Source organism: Petaurus breviceps, unplaced genomic scaffold (genome assembly GCF_028583685.1).
Source record: "Petaurus breviceps papuanus isolate PSGF00001 unplaced genomic scaffold, PetGlider_PUasm1.0 90977, whole genome shotgun sequence".
Classification (NCBI taxonomy): domain Eukaryota; kingdom Metazoa; phylum Chordata; class Mammalia; order Diprotodontia; family Petauridae; genus Petaurus; species Petaurus breviceps.
Window position 1 is genome coordinate 10154495 of NW_027187391.1, and position 17775 is coordinate 10172269.

The following is a 17775-nucleotide window of genomic DNA, read 5'->3' on the forward strand; positions in this document are numbered from 1 at the left end:
TTTTATAACTGGGTAAAAACTGTTATTTTAAATTACAAATAAAATCAAAATATATAGATTAAATAATACTTAAATGGAAACTTTACCTTAAAGAGTTCAAATTTCTTCTTCTTGAATTTGATTTGCACCATGCCTCTGCCTCATCTGATTTATGATGGAAAAGTTTAAACTAGAAATAAAGACATTTGTTCAAGAAGTCATTTGGAGAGCTTCATGAAATGGAATTTAAATGTTCTTTTCATTTCAGCCTATCTCTTGTCCTGTCTGTCCATTATCTAACGTCCATTAAACATGTCTTGGCCCATCCATGATATCCTTTTTTACCTGATAGAAAATACTTGGTTGAATGTGACAAATTATTTCTTTTGTTTCTAGTATAAAATGTTGAATGTGGGAGATGCTATTGAAAATCATTGTAGGTGATTAGGTCAGGTCATAGAGTAGATGTTTCAGTGTTGAGTAAAAGATAAAACCAAGATGCTCTGTTTTCCATGGTCTATTTTTTTGTATTTAAATTCCATAGGAATCTGGATATTCATTGCTTTTCTTTGCAACATTGTATGATTTAAAATATTAACTGATGGGGACTATCTAGATGGAGGGGCAGCTAGGTGATGCAATGGTTAAAGCGCCAGTCCTGGAATTAGAAAGACTTCTCTTCATTAGTTCAAATCTGGCCTCAGATATACTTATTAGCTATGTGACCCTGGACAAGTCACTTACCTCTATTTGTTTCAGTTTCCTCATCTGTAAAATGAACTGGAGAGGAAATGGGAAAGCACTCCATGCAGTATCTTTGCCAAGAAAACCTCAAATGGGGTCCCAAAGAGTCAGACATGAGTGAAATATCTAAAGAACAACAACAAAAATCTAGATGGAAACCTCAAGTTCTTAGATTTGTGATTGCTTTTTAAGTCCAGCTGTCAGAGTAATTAAAAGTTCAGTAAGGGGCGGCCAGGTGGCTCAGTGAGTAAGAGCACCGGCCCCAGTGTCGGTATGACCTGGGATCGAATCTGGGCTCTGATACTTAGCACCACACCCAGAAATAACTGGCCGTGTAACCTTGAGCAAGTTACTTAACCCCAATTGCTTAAAAAAAAAAAAAGAAATACTATAATTAAAAATAATAATAATAAATAATAATAATTTAAAAATTCAGTAAGGGGCAACTAGGTGGCGCAGTGAGTAAAGAGTCAGGAAGACCTGAGTTCGGTTCTGGCCTCAGACTCTTAACACCCACATGAAAAAAACTAGCCGTGTAACCTTGGGCAAGTTACTTAACCCAAATTGCCCTCCAAAAGGCAAAAAAAAAAAAGTTCAGTAAACTTTACCTCTAAAGTTGGGTTTTCTTCAAAAGGAAAAAAAAAGTTATATGCTGAAAAATAATTGCATAAAATGACTGTAGTTTGTAGTACAATAAAAACCCTAGGTTATGCCAGGTGTGATAGGACATTTGGCTCTGCACTACAGGAATCTATACTACGGTGTTTTTTGGAGTTCTGTTGCTTGCTTTGCTTTTATATTTTTATGCTTCATCTCTTCCTATATCAGCCAGGTCACTTTTCCCCCTGCTTTTCTAACTTTATAATTTGCTTCTTATCATTTTCTATGGGCTTAGAAACGAGAAAACCAAGATTGTTAGCCTTGTGTATGAGAATAAATAGGCCCTGAGAATAAATAGCACCTTTAGAGGTCATCTGTGAATAAAAGTCACAAAAAATATGTCCTACATATTTTACTTAATCCCTTGTTCTTTGTACCTCTTAGATAGATAATAGGTAAGAATGCTAAACAGGTGAGTCCCATCTAGGTGAATTATTACTGTTCTGAAATAATAGTAATTCATTCACCATTCATAACCTTGTTCCTATGTGAAAACTTTGCCTTGCCTTCCATTTCAGGATGATAGAAGCACATCATCCTCTTTATCAAATATTTATCAAGTATCATGATACAGTCCCATTTATGGAAATATTTCCTTTTTCTCCCCTCAACTCTAGCCTTCCACTCCTCATCCCCACTCACATACACGCATACACCAGGCATTTACAATAGAAATTGGGTTTCTGAGGCAGTGAAGGGTGGGATAGGAAACTGTCTTTAGTGATGATGGGTATTAGAGACGTTCCAGCAGAGATGTGGTTGAGAAGTGAGGCCTCAGGCAAGTTAGTTATTGGTTTATGTGAAATATTTGTAACTGAGATGTTTATAAGTTATGAACTTCCTGTGTAATTCCAATTCTAGGATATATGTCAAGGATAAATAACTAATTGAAGGTATATAGTTACTTAAATTTTTTTCTAAAATATTTTAATTCAAGATTTTAAATACAGTTATATGACAATACAAAATATTAATTATGTAGTTGCAAAATACCCTTACTCAGGTATTTTTCTGAATCTACAAATTATTGAATCTTAGTATTTTTAGTACATCACAATGTTGTTTTGGGAATAAAGTACTAGGTAGAGTGTATAAAATTTTTTTAACCTCAAGGGATATAATAATATATAACCATAATATAATAACTTTAATAGCAGCAAGTATTGTTATTTCTTTGTACTCATATTGATGACATCGTAGATTCATCAGTATACTGACGAGCAGAAAAATGAACCTTCAAAAGAATTGACTGTGGTTATTCTTTCCTTTTTTAGGAGACCAAGTTGCAATGTATTCTGACCTTTCATATACATCACCTCTTCGAGATGTTGCTTTTCATCCACATGAACACATGGTGGCATTTTGTGCATTTGGTCAAAATGAGCCAATATTGGTCTATATGTATGATTACAAAGGTAAGACTCCTACCTAATAAGTAAAAATATGCTAAATAATAAAAATGACATTTAGTAGAATTCAACTAAATCTCAAGAAAAATTTCCCAACAATGAAAACTATTTAAAAGTAGAATTGACTGTCTTCACATTTAGTAGGTTTTTATGAGAGTCTTCAAAAAAAGCTGGATGTCCCTTTGTCGAGTATGTAGAGGATATTCTGGTTCAGGTATGGATTGGACCAGGTGGTCCATAAGGTACTGTTAAGTTCTGAGTTTCTGTGACATATAAGAATGGCAACCAAGAACTTTGAATTATGGTGAAGACTCATGCTTATTATCAAAGATAAGGTCAGTGAGTTGAGGAAGTGAAAGAGATACTTGATTTTTTTGTTGTTGTTATAAAATATGTCACTGTGGTAGCTCTGAAAGACTGCTAGTTTGGGAATCAAAGGGCCAGGTCCCATAGTCTGGCTCTACTGTTTTACTAGTCATATGACTTTCAGTACATTGTTTAATCCTTCTGAGTCCATTTACCCATCTATGTATTATAGGTGACAATCTTTACCTTCCTCACAAGGCTGCTATGAAGGTTGAATGAGATAATATGTGTAAAGTGTTTTGTGAACTACAAAGTTTTACATAAAGAGCTATTATGATTTTTTCATAAACATGATTATTATGGAAAAAGGAAAATTAGAAATATACGTATATGGAAGAAGTAGTGAACTGTGTTTGGATTCACATATACAAGGGAAGCAGTTTGTAAATTGAGCAACACATATTTTCTTTAAAATTATTAGGAAAATATTTTAATATAAGTTTCATTATTCTGTGTTTTAAATGATAAAAGTACAGAAGTCTACTTTTAATCAATTATGTAATATTTTGATATTTTATTCAGTGTTTGACTTCTGTGTATACCAGCAAAGCTGTATTTTTATAAATGATGATAACCATTGATGGACAGATTTTATTTTTTGTGCTAAGTTTATTGCAATTTTACCTAATTTCTTCAACAATATTCATGAATTTGGGATATTTAATATTTCAAGTTGAAATAGGTTCAATTACTTTCTTATCCCATTGGTATATGTTTAATTAATGCCTTATCATTTTAGTAATATAAATCTTTTGAGACTTTCTTATAGTGAAAAGAAGGAAAATAAAGTACCATGAGAAAGGAAAAGAATAAAAGAAAATCTAAATTCTCTTCTCATTCAACAATTTGATGATTGTAAGAAATTTGAAAGAAAGGAAGAAAAAAAAGTTATCATATGAATTGTTATTATTTGTAACTTATGTGTTTTTGTTTAGTGTATTTAAAACATCCTGTCAGCAGCAACAATTTGCTGCTCATATCCTTAGAATTATAATAGTATCATTAACGGATATTCATGTTTCTATTAAAATGCCTTTGGTAATTGAAGGTATGATATGATTTTCTAAAGTCTATCTAGGAAATCAGTCTGTCACACGTTTGGTGGGGGGGAGCATTGGGGTTAAGTGACTTGCCCAAGGTCACATGGCTAGGTTTTGTGTGTGTGTGTGTTAAGTGTCTGAGGCTGGATCTGAACCCAGGTCCTCCTGACTCCAGGGTCAGTGCTCTATTCACTGCACCACCTAGGTGCCCCCGTTACATATTTTTAAGTGCATAGCATATCTAGTATCGCAGGCACTTTGTTAAACACTAGGGATGAAAAGACAAAAATGAAATAACCTGTCCCAGGGTGCTTTCTGATGGAGAAGAAAACATGAATTCATATGTCTCTAAGTATGACCATACAAAGACACAAGGTAACCTTGGATAGGAAGGCACTTGCAGCTGGGAGGACCAGAAAAGGCCTCTTGCAGAAGGTAACCTGATTCTTAAAAAAAAACTTAGGATTTTCAAGAAGCAGAGATATGGAGGAAGAGCATTCCAGGTATAGGGAACATACAGTGTAAAGGTGTGAAGGTAGGTGTCTTATGTGAGGAACATCAAGTAGTCCATTTGGCTGGACCATAGAGTACATGTCTTTGTGTGTGAAAAGAAGGGAACATTTGTGAGAGACGCTGTGGAGAAAGAAACAACAAGGATTTGGCCACTTATTGGATATATGTAGGAGGTGTCAGGCCTTTAGGATGACACATTAATCATAAACCTGGATTAGTGGAAAGATGGTGCTGCCTTTGTGAGTAATAAGGTAATTTGGAAGAGTGCTGGTTTGGGGGAGAAAGGCGATTAATTCTGTTTGGACTTGTTGAGTCTGAGATTCTTCTGGGACATCCATTTTGAAATGTTCAATAGGCAACTTGTGATATAGGTCTAGGGCTCAGGAGATTATGGCCAGATAAAGAGATCTAGGAATAGCTATCTGCATAGAAGTGAGAAATAAATCTGTGAGAGAATGATTTCGTTAATGGTTAATGCTAAGTACTAAGCTGATAAATAATGGAAATAAATTATAAACCTAAAATATTTTGTTATAGGATATAAAAATTGCTAATAAATTAGATGTTTCTTCTTTAAAAAAAGGACCTTTTTACTAGAATTGTTAAATCCTAAAAACAACATCATCAGTTTTTTGTTAAAAGGCCACTTTTATAATGAAAATATCATTTCCAAAAGTTTTACTGGGAGAAATATAAAAATAACTACTATATTTTAATATGTATTTCTTTCCTAGTTCATCATATAGAAGCTTAATTCATGCTTATTAAATTAAATTAAATAATCAACAACCTGTCATCTAAGTGCATCCTTTTTCTCATAATTCATATAGTTGAACATTATTGAAGTTCAAACCATGGAAAAAAATTTTAAAAGAGTTTTATGTATCATAAAAAAAATTTCCTTCTGTTGTCTTGTTCAAACAAGCATTCTGAAGCAGTTCCCTCTATGTGTCCAAGATAAATGTTCAGATAAGTACTTTATAATTGAACTTATTATACAGCATGGACATTTAAATCAACCTGTAAAAGGTAAGGAAAAGGTTCCATGCATGTAAGTTTTTCAGGATTTATTATACTGACCTTTTTGATATTTGAGATGTTTATCATCTACCACCAGCAAATCATTTCAATCCCAAATAATAATTTTTATCATTGAATTAACCTAGTTTATTAATCATTCACTCTCACCTTTGTGCAGGCATATATGTTGTTCCCACCATTTAGAACATGTTCCCACTCCCTCTTTGCCAAAGCATGTCTTTTCTCTTCTTATAAGCACTACTCAACCTCACCTTCCTTGTAAACTCATTCCAGACTAATATTAGCTGGCTCTCTTTGCTTGCGCAAAACCCCTTCAGCATTTATAAATGTATCTCTGTTTGACAGTAATAAATATAAATTCTGTGTAATTTATGCTTAAATGTCTATTAAAAATTATTTTATCTTTGTTGTATTTATGCGTTCTGCCTTACATTTGAATAATAGTTGCAATAAAAATACTACCATACATTTATAGAGAGTATTACAATTTTCAAAACATGTTACACATACATTATCATATTTGAGTCTCCTAATAAACTTGTAAAGTGACCAGACAAGTACTAGCCTTATTTTTACAGATAAGGAAGTTTAAGTTTTAAGAACCTCAGTTGAATTTCAATGGCAGCTTTTAGGAGCTGACCTGGGCATAATTTCATCATGCTATTGCACCCATTACTTCCTTTGATTTCCTTTAGCATTGTGGATTTGACTTTTACCCCATGAATAACCATCAGTTCTGTACTAATTCTGGAATGGAAGATGTCACTGATGTTGCCATGGATCTCATGGAAACTTAGAGGATGTAATGACAGAGAATTTAGCAACCAGATCTGTCTCAGCCTTGCAGTTTTCCAGCCAGATGTGTTCTACCAGCTGGAACAAGGAGTTGCACCTTAGGTAGCAAAGGAAAAAGCACCATGAAGCATCTGTCCAGTTCATTCCATATGTTTATCAAATCCAGTTTTTCACTGCCCTGCTTTTAATCTACTCAGTTTTGCAACTCACCGTCTTGATGGGGGACTGTGTGCAAACTTACTTAGCCCTTAATTACATCTCAATTTGCCATCCAGCCATCTGTCATGCCTCTACATGCATATCCCTCTACACTTCCCTCCATCCCCTTCCATCTCTGACTCTGGAGACAGTAATTAATAAACAGTATTATTGCTTCTAGAAAGGGTTTTGTCAATTAGAATGCCCTGTGAATCACCTTGCCATCCCTGTTATGCACCCAACAACTAGAACCTGGGCACCTACTCCCCTCTATGTGTCTCTCCTTATTTGAACCTAAGCTTTTTGTGGGCTGTGTGTCACTTTTTTCATTTGTATCCCTATCATTTAGCACAGTCCCAGGCACATAGTAAGCACTTAATAAAAACTTTTTTATACATTCATTATATTCATTCATTATTATTAATACTAAACAGCAGTGGTTGTTCCTCCCAGCACTGCAAGTCTGTAGTTTTTATCTGCCTGTTGGGTTCTTTCAATCTGTAAGGATACAGCTAAATATATTTTAAATATATTACAATTATGAACCTAAAACTTCCTCTAAAATCCTTTGTATTTGGAGCACAATATGAAATCCATTTTATTATCTGTCAAATGAAGGGAATTCATGCTCATGCACCACCTTTCTACATGATGCTTTCTGGATTCTTTTACTGCTAGTGTCCTCTTTGCCTAACTGCTTTGTATATAACTTACCTCGTATTTATTCTGTATGAACTTAAAAACAAACATATTGTCTTTCCCAATGGAATGTAACCCCCTTGAAAGTGGAAATTATCTCATTCTTTGTCTCTGTATCTTCAGCACCTAGTCCATAGAAGACACTTAATAAATACTCATTGATTGAGTGATGGATAATCCATAGGGAAAATTTATAGCATTAAATCAGTAATCTTTGATCTTTATAAATTTAAGTTAATCCTTACAATTTTCCAAAAGGCACTCCAATCATCAGGTGCCCATTTTGTAAATGATAAAACTTAGTAACAAATTAGTTAAGGGAATTTATCTGTGATTTAAAATAAAAAGTTAGGTGGAAATGATAAATCAACCCCCCCAGGTCTTTCCTTATTAAATTTGTCCTTGATTACCTAGTCAAGTATAGTTTGAAGTCTAACTTGAACAGTATTTATTACCACTGTTAAATTTCTGTAGATCTTTTGACTTCTAAATATTCATTTTCAAAGTCACACTACTGCCTATTTTATAAACTGTGTTTTTTATAGTACTACATTTCTTTGTATACATTAACATTTTCAATACTGCATATTCTGTGAGGGAAAAAAGTGGTGGAGTGTTCAGTTATAAAATTTGTTTATTTAGCTAGAATTTGCTCTTGAACCTAGTTCTAATAAATCTTTAAAGTTTCTAAAACTTCATCTTTGGTAGTTTTAGGTATTTTCATAGCAAATGGAATGAGCAAGTATATGTATACATACACATATACTATATATATATTTTTTAATCATCTTAAGCAAGCTCTCCAGGAGACCACAATGGTAGCTAAATGTATCACCCATTTTTCAGTTCTAGCAAAATCTGTGAAGAGTCAGCATACCTTTTTCTCTGTACCCATATGTTCAGCTTGTGGGCTTTTGAATCTTTCGTACTACTGACTTTTTGCTTTTTTTGGTAAGAAACACAATTTTTACTTTCAGAAGGCAGTTTTATTGTGCCTGGTGTTGAAAGGGTTAATCATATAGTTATACAAGATTTAGTCACAAGGTACCACAGATAATGTACTTTTAAAATTCCCATAACAGTAGTAGTTAGAAAAACGGCTTCTTCTGTCTTAAATTTACAGAGACTTGATCCATTAATGTTTTAATTTTTTATAATTAATATTTAGACTTGGCACAAAGACTTCATTCTTCAGTACTATGTGCCACAAATAATGTGTGCTCAAAAAAGTTTGGTAGTGGTAGTTTTGTTTTGAACTAATTTTAATTATGAGCCAGTTTCAAGCTGCAAAATAATTAATGCCTTTGTACCACATGCACATAACATGTACTATCATTATTATATTTCCTGTGCTTAGTAAACTTAAAAATTGGATCTGTTCACATTTGGGGAAGTTCTTATATGTTTGAGGAGTATACCAAGTGAGCCAAGTTTGTCCACTAGATGGCACTCTCCCCTCTAAGACACCATTAATTCCACAGTGTTTTCATTGTGGATTGTGTCTTCCAGACAAGACACATCTTGAACCTTGCCCAACTGCTTTAGCTGATTAAAACCCTTGAATGTTTTCAATAAACTGAATCTTGCGGTCTTTTCCACTGTAATTAGGCAGCATCTTAGCTACTGGAATTTACATCTTAATTTACTTAATAGTATCTCATAATTCAGCTGGTTATGATATCCTTTATCATCTAATCCTGTACCCTGATATTGTGCTATTAAGATTTTTTGTTATACTTCAGAATTAAATGAATTTTAATTGTGTGAAGTATTCTGTACCTTGACTAAAAGTTGTCTCAAATATTATAAGCTATGAATAGAAGATGTTATCATCTCTTCTTTCATCATTTTTAAAGTTTTTATTTTAAAATATAATATAATAAATGTTTACTGACTTAATTTTATCCAGACATTGGCTAATAAATTAATTGCTACCATGGATAGGAAACTGGAGTTCAAAGTAATGCCTATCATGTCTATTAAGTTTGAGGTTTTTACTTCCCTTTCTCATAAAATATTTTTAAAGATTAGCCAAAAATTTATTACAAACCTATGATTTTTCATCTTTCATATCAAGAATTTTCTCAAAGATCAAGAATAAAATTAATTATATTTGCTTTTTAAAATTAGATAAATTATAACAAATTATAAACTCTTATGCCTTATTTCATTATTTAAAAATGTTTTTCACTTAATAAGTTTACTGGTACTTCTGTTTCAAGCAGAATTTAAGTTGAAATAAGGACTTTATAACATTAGAAGTGTATGCAGTTACCTTTCCTTCAAGTTCACTTTAATTGAAAAGTGGTAATTTTTTTTATCTTATTGAAATGCTTTTCTAGAAGTACTGAGGATGGGTGATTCAAAAAGAAACTCAGATATTGTTGTTCTCACACTCATTCGAAATTATACAGTAGGAAATATAACAGATTCTAGGTCAGCATATTTTAGTATATTGTCAGTATGGTGTAAAGTATGCCATGAAACTGCCCCAACTTTTTAAAGCTGCTGTGCTTTTTTGGTATCTTTCTACAGAATCTATTATAAATTCTTCACAAACTACATAATTAGCATTGAATAATTGATCTGAAAGCTCAAATTAGATAAAGACTTGAGGCCATACATATGCTATAATGCTGGAAAGCACCATTATGTAGTTCACCCCTGCTTATTTCACAGACTAGGAAACTGGGACCCAAAACGCTAAGTATTTTATCTGAAGTTAGACCCAGAGTAAACAGCAGAGCCAGGATTTAAACCCAGGTCTTTCATCAGAGTGGTAGCATGTGAACTGGACCTTGAAGCAAGAAAGGAACTTGTTCAGTGAGAGATGTGCAGAGGAAAGAGAGTCTCCATTCCAGGCATGGGGACGTTGTGACAAAACCACAGAGATAAGAAAGCAGTATGGAAATGGAGAGCGCTCGAGTCTGGGTCGAACACACATGAGAGCAGTATGAAGTAAGACCGGGAAGATAAGTTAAATGACTTAACCATCCTTGTCTCACAGGCATTAAGCATTGTAGGTAGGATCTGAGCCTGTATCTTCTTGATTAGAAGAACAATCTGTTACACCAGGTTGTTACTGTTGTTGTTGTAGTAGTACAACTAGGTAGCACAATGGAGAGAGGTCTGGGTCAATAGAATCAAAAAGACTTATCAGTAAGTTCAAATCAGGCCTCAGACTTGACTTGCCCTGGGTCACATGGCTAGTAACAACCTTATTTACCTCAGTTTCCTCATCTGTAAAATGAGCTAGAGAAGGAAATGACAAATCACTCCAGTATCTTTGCCAAGCAAACCCCAAATGGTGTCACAAAGAGTTAGACATGGCGGAAAAACAACAGAATAACAAAAACAACTGCAATAATCTAATGGAGAGGAATTTAAGGCTTTGGGGTGGCTAGATGGCACAGTGAATAGAGCACTGGCCCTGGAGTCAGGAAGACCTGAGTTCAAATCCAGCCTCAGACACTTAACACAAAACTAGCCGTGTGACCTTGGGCAAGTCACTTAACCCCGATCGCCCTACCTTCCCCCCTCCAAAAAGCAAAAAAAAAAAAAAATGAGAATTTAAGGCCTTGGAGTGGTTCCACAGGAGTAGAGAGGTGAGACCAGACTTACTGAGATATGGTGCCTGATTACAAATGTGAGATAACTGAAGACCCAAAGTTCACTTAGCATTTAAACCTAGAGGACAGTGGAGATGGCAGAGCCATGGTAGTCATCTAGAGCTAATTCTGTGACAGGCAAGATGGCTGCTCCATTGGTTTCTTCATCTTCAGAATGGGAATAACTCCTTCCTCATATATGTTATGCGTTTCTTATAGGATAACATGAGAATAATGGAAAACAAGTACACTGAAGAAATATTTAGGCCTTATTTAAATGCAAAATGTTATTAGCAAAACAGAGTTCAAAAGCACCAGGAAAACTCCAAAAACATTTTCATTGGCAGTACAAAGTTGAAATTTCTTAATAAAATGTTACTGAAGATTGGTTAATATAATATTTTAATGGCAGAGAAATAGAATATTGGAGAGAAGACTAGCATCTATACTCTTAACAAGGATGGGGGACCGGTGGCCTTGAGGATGTGACCCTTAAAATGTGACCCTTTATGTACTCAAGGCCTTTTGACTGACTACAAACTTTGCAGAACAGATTCCCTTAATAAAAGGATTTGTTCTGTAAAACTTGGACTCAGTCAAAAGGCCTCACCCCAGGGCCTAGTAAGCCATATCCAAGGGCCCAGAAGGCCACATGTGACCTCAAGGCTACAGGTTCCTCACCCCTGAAAGAGATTAGCAGATATAGCATTTTACAAGCTTTTAATGCCTGCTATGTTCAAAGCACTGTACTATAAAACAAAACTGAACCAATCTTCTTAACCTTAAAGGAACATGCATTATACCACTAATGTGAACATAGGCCACACCCCTTAACATGAGACCTCTTTGAAAGGAAAGGAAAAAAACGTGTAGGTTAACATTAAGATATAATGCACTGATGATAGAATACACTTAGGTTTATATAAGTCATCTTTAAATAGTTGATAGCATAGGGGGAGAGTAGAATATGACTTATATTTGGATCAATATGGTAGTTTGACCTTGAGGTCAACCCGGTCCAACCAAGGCCAACCCAACATATTCAAGGGCAGCGGGATATAGAGGAAATAATTTTAGACTTGGATACAAGAGACTTGAGTTTGAATCCTACCTTATACGTTTAATACCTGTGTAACCCTAGGTGAGTCACTTCACCAACTGCTGACCTTCTGGGATTGTTGTGAAAAAAAGCACTTTGTAAACCTTAAAGTGCTATACAAATGTAAGAAATTATTGTTATTATTATAGTGGCATCAAATCCCTGAAGTTAGTAAAGGTCCTGAAGAGTGGCAGTAGTAACCAACCATCTTGTGTGCTGAGACTTAGGATACCTACCCAAAGCTTCTTGCCATTTCTTGAACAGTTTTATGAATATCACAGGTCCTCTTCAACATTTACTGGCTTAGGAATCATCTTCTCTTTGGCATTCCCTGAGTCCGTCAGCCAAAAGTAGTAGAACAGGATTCCCAGAATTAGATCTAAAGAATATCCAGCCTGTGAGCATTGTAGGAACACTGGTACCCACTCTGATGCTGCCTCTTCCATCTTGGCAGAAGATGAGGAATGAGGGAGAATTCCAGAAGCTATTACTCAGATCAGTAGCTGACCTTCAGAATTTCCTTTTCTGCATGGGAGGTGTTAGATAAACTTTTATCACAGATAACGTGCTGCCTAATGCTGCAAAGCAGGAGATAGACCAGTGAGTTAGAAATAGGAGAGTTCGCTTGAATTAAAGACGATTGCCAGCAGCAAGCCTCAGGGTGAACCATTCTATAATAAGGGCACAAAGTGTTTCTGATTTATACCCATAATAGGTGAGCTATTTTTTTTTTTGGTGAAATCAAATCAAAGAGAGGAGTCTTACTGTTCACATAGTACAGAAGTAACTCTTACAAACAGCTAGGTAGCGCAGTGTATAGAGCATCAAGCTTGGAGTCAAGAAGACCTGAATTCAAATCCAGCCTCAGTTTCCTCATCTGCAAAATGAACTGGAGAAGGAAATGGCAAACCACTGCAGTATCTTTGCCAAGAAAACCCAAATGGGGTCACGAAGAGTCAGACACAACAGGAACAACTGAACAACAATAACTTTTTTTTAATAAATGACTCATTTTGGTTATATTTTCACATAAAGAAATAGTGGTGCTATAAGTAGTATCATTTGGAAATGCAAAGAATGATGGTGTAAGATATTCTATCCACTCCCCCACTTTTAAAAATTTGTATATAAAGAAAATCGATCATAGGATAAGCCTAGTGGAGTGAATGCTATTTCTGGAGTTAAGAAGACGTAAGTCCAGATCCTTTCTCTTATACATAGTACTTGTGGGATCATGGAGAAATCATTTAACCCTTCTCAGTCTCAGTTTCCATAGACAAGACTTGAACTCAGGTCTTCCCAACTTCAAGGTTTGTCCCTTTTTCATTCTGCAGTCAAATAAAAAGTATTTTGATGTATAATAGTTTAAAAAGCCTTCTTGAAAGCTTCACTGAGAAAACTATAAAGTGAAAGTTTTAGATATACCAAGGGAAGTTAAAAATATCTTTACATGAGTTGATAAAAGACAAAAGAGCACATATACTTCTGAAAGATTAGTATTTCTGATCGAAGGTTCCCATGCCTTTGTTAAAAATTATTAGAAAAGATTTCTTTATGTGTAATTCTGAAATATTTAATTAAATAAATAGAAATATATTGTTAAAATTTATTAGGGTTTTTTTTAATAGTAGAAAAGAGAATTTAGCCCTAGTGGAAAGAATTGTTCCTTACCATCCTAGTACAAGCCATCATTCTCAGATTATGATACTTGCCTTCCACCTTATCTCTCCTTGTCTCCAGTCCTTAGTACTGTTTCTGGCACATAGTTAGGCACATAGCAAATCATTATTGATTGATTGATTTATCTCTAGAGTCTCTTATCCATCCTTCATAATGAATGAATGCAAAAAGCAAAATTTAACTGTTTATTATATGCCAAGCACTGTGTGAAGCACTAAGAATACAAATGGAAAAGGCTAGATAGGGGCAGTTAGGTGGCGCAGTGAAGAGAGCACTGGTCCTAGAGTCTGGAGGACCTGAGTTCAAATCCAGCCTCAGACACTTGACACATTTACTAGCTGTGTGACCTTGGGCAAGTCACTTAACCCCAACTACCTTGCCTTCCCCCCCCAAAAAATAAAAGAAAAGGCTAGATAGTTCTTGCTTTCAAGGACCTTACGCTCTGACTGGAGAGACAACATATAAAAGACTTCTAGCTACAGAGCAGAAGAAAAAGTTCAGCCGCAAGACATATATCCAGCACCACTGGGTCGTAGGACACAGGAGCAGGTGGGATGTCAGTGCCCAGAAGTCTGAAGGACATAAAGACAGGAAAGAGTCCCATGGAAGGGCAAAGTGGTCAAGCCTGGTGGTCTTCCATCTCACTGGAAGGGTTAAAGTAGATGGGTCCATGCTCATCCAATTAGTGTGAGCAGCTTTGTCACTATTCACTCTCTCTGCTCCCTGTGGAATCCAGATGGTTAGGAGAGGCAAGGCAAGAGAATAGGGTGGCCCCATGAATGGGAGATCTTCTGGGCTCAGCTCCCCTGACTACTACCACAGCATTTTTCCTAATACACAGGTGTGCTCATATAATTTTCCAACTCAGAATCCTTTAGTGGGTCCTCATTCCCTACCCGAAATGCCCTATTCCTTATATAAATAGGAGGGTTTCAGTTTAATATATATCCCCATTTGGTCTGAGGGACCAGGATGAAACAAGCAAGGTTTTTCTTCTCTGATTTTTCTTGAATTCAAAAGATTGCATAGCACAGAAGGCTCAATTATATATTCAGGTAACCTTTAATTAAATTCTAATCTGTAAAGTGTTTTAATATAAATAATTATACTATAATGAACAAGCTTTAAAATTTGAGTGTGTGCTTAGCCTACATGTTAATTTCAAATGTTACAATAAAATGTTATTATTAAAAAAAGAACTTTTTCAGTGTATTTAATAAAGTATAATTACTTGTATTTTTGAATGAGTTAACTGATCACTAATCTAAGTCTCAACTTTTTTCTAGTTGCACAGCAGGAGGCTGAAATGGTCAAAGAGCTCAGCGGATCACTCACAGCAGCTGGAACACATAGAAATCCACTGATTTTTAGCAGTTCTTCAGCAATGCAAGATACAATGGCATCTGCCACTGATCAATTCATCAGTGCTGCTAGAGTGTCCATGAGAATGCAAAAAGTGAAACAGAAACTTGAATCAGTCACGGTATGTCAGACCCTAATAGTTAAGAAATTGTCATTTTTATGTGTTGTTAAATCCCTATATCATTATTTTATTCCTTAAAGCTACATATACATATATGTGAGTATATACATATACTATATGCGTGTATATACATATACACATACCCGTACACAAACACACACACACATGTAAAGCTCCTTAGAGCAGGTCAGGGATCTTGAATCAATCCAGCTTGACAGAGATACTAGGTAACAGGGATCAAGGGTATCTCTCTTCACTTTGGTATGTGTCTAGTAACCTCCCACGTCATATCCCAGATCTCAGTTCTCTAGTCAAAAGAGATTTGTCATCTCTGTGAGTGGAAAGATTAATCACTATGAATTCATACTGGAATGCAGCTGACACACTGTGAAGCATAAGTGTAAGAGCCTTTTCTAGCTTGAATGATTCCCTTTTTATTGTCGTGACTTTTTTCATCTCACCACATGATAATAGAGGTACTATTAGTATTCATTGGTACTAACCCATTGAGAAGAAACACAGTGACAAAATGACAGTGTTGGGTGTGCACATGGCTTCATGTGCTTCTTGTGATAACTCCAGAGATCCCCAAGGATCCCTAGGTCGTACAACAGGCTTGATTACTTGTACTAGAATAGATACACCTCGACTTTCAGGAGTCTACTCTTAATCATTCTTGGAAGTCAGTCATAAAGAATACTCTAGTATTGCAATCTGAGTTTGCAGATTAGAATGCATAATTAAATATCTTATATTGACCTTTTGGTTGTTCCAGTTGTATCTGATTCTTTATGATTCCATTTGAGGTTTTCTTGGCTGGAGTGGTTTGCCATTTCCTTCTCTGGGTCACTTTATAAATGAGGAAATTGAGGCAAACAGGGTTAAGTGATTTGCCCAGGGTCACATAGCTAATAAGTATAGCTAAGGCTGAATTTGAATTCAGCTCTTCCTGACTCTAGGCCTGGTACTCTACTGTACTGCCTAGCAGCCCCAGCTCATTTTATAGATGAGGAAACTTAGGCAAACAGGGTTAAGTGACTTACCCAGGGTCACACAGCTCATTTGTGTCTGAAGCTAAATTTTAACTCAGGTCTTCTTGACTCCAGTCCCAGTGCTCTATCCACTGCACCACCTAGTTGCCCATATTTATGTTTAGGTAATAAAGAAATATAATATTTAATCTCCAGTCAGCCCTGTGAGTTAGGCAGCATAGATTTCACACTCCTCATTTTACAGATGTGAAAAATGTAGCTCAGAGTGGTTCAGTGACTTGCCACAGGTCTGCAGTTTAAACCCCAGTCTTCTGTGAAGAAATCTGATTATCTTTGTGAGTTATTTTTAAAATAGGGTTATATATAGATACATATATTAATGTGCATGTACTTATTAATAAACTTATATTATAAGTCTTGACAGTTACAAAGCATTTTCACCTACATTCTACTCTATGTAGGTTACCAGTGACTGTTTTATCTTAGAACTATCTGGATGCAGAACTCCTGTTATAACCCTAGCTCTTGTTTGAAAAGCTCTAGTAATGGGCTGCTGGCTCTCCTATGAGTCATAGGATCATAGATTTAGAGTTGGAAGGGATCCAGAGGGCATCTAGTAAAAACCCCATTGAGGAAAAAACTCAAGTTCAGAGAGGTTAAGTACTTTTCTGAAGATCACACAGCAAGGTATCAAAAACAGGATTTCGAGTCAGAAAGACTTGGGTCCTCTACACCGTATTGAGGCCTCTCATCTTATTTTCTTTGCTTCTCTTTTAACAAATACAATATATAGAAGAGAAGTCTTATAAAATCAAATAGATTTGAACTAAAATATTTCTTCTCAGAATGTATATTACAGAATTATAGTGTTTACTAAACAGAAAAGATCAACAAAAAAATACAGGTTTCATAATAGCTTCATCTAGAAAGAAGCTCAGAGGCCAAGCTTCCTGAACAAAAGAGAATAAACCCTCTACTACACACCACGCATGGAGGCATCTGGTTTGAACACTTTCAGTGACACGGTTCTTACTACCTTATGAACAGCACACCATTTCGTTATTAAATTGTTGTGATTAAAAAGTTTTGTATAATGCCCTGATTTTTAAAAAAATCTACCTTTCTGTTAATTTCATATAAATATCTTTATTCCTGTTTCTCCCAATTCTCAGATCCTTCAAAATTGAAAAAAGTCCTTTTTAAAAAACAAAGCAAATTTATACATTGACTGTGTTTGAAAATGTTTATCTTATTAAGAAGTAGAACATATTTCATGATTTATCCTTAATTGTGGTTGGGGCAGTGTATTGATTAGAGTTTTTAAGTCTTTCACAGTTGTTTTTCTTTACAACATTGTAGTCATTTTACTCTTGATTCTGTTCCCTTCACTTTGTATAAGTTCATACAAGCCCTTCCAGGTTTCTTTCAATTGATTCCTTTCATTTTTTTTTTCATGTTGCAATAGTTGT

At 35.2% G+C, this 17775-nt stretch overlaps 1 protein-coding gene across 7 annotated transcripts in view; it reads left to right on the forward strand.

Moving 5' to 3' along the window:
* The window catches only part of AHI1 (Abelson helper integration site 1), a 259337-nt gene that overhangs the window by 72459 nt on the left and 169103 nt on the right, over positions 1 to 17775 (forward strand). For all 7 annotated transcript variants that reach the window (XR_011166306.1, XM_069077308.1, XM_069077310.1 and 4 more), the window contains 2 exons: positions 2658 to 2798; positions 15118 to 15314. Coding sequence is in view for 6 of the 7 variants with exons in the window: in XM_069077308.1 (XP_068933409.1) it covers positions 2658 to 2798; positions 15118 to 15314 (338 nt within the window). In the remaining variant the exon portion in view is untranslated. The remainder of the gene's footprint in view (positions 1 to 2657; positions 2799 to 15117; positions 15315 to 17775) is intronic.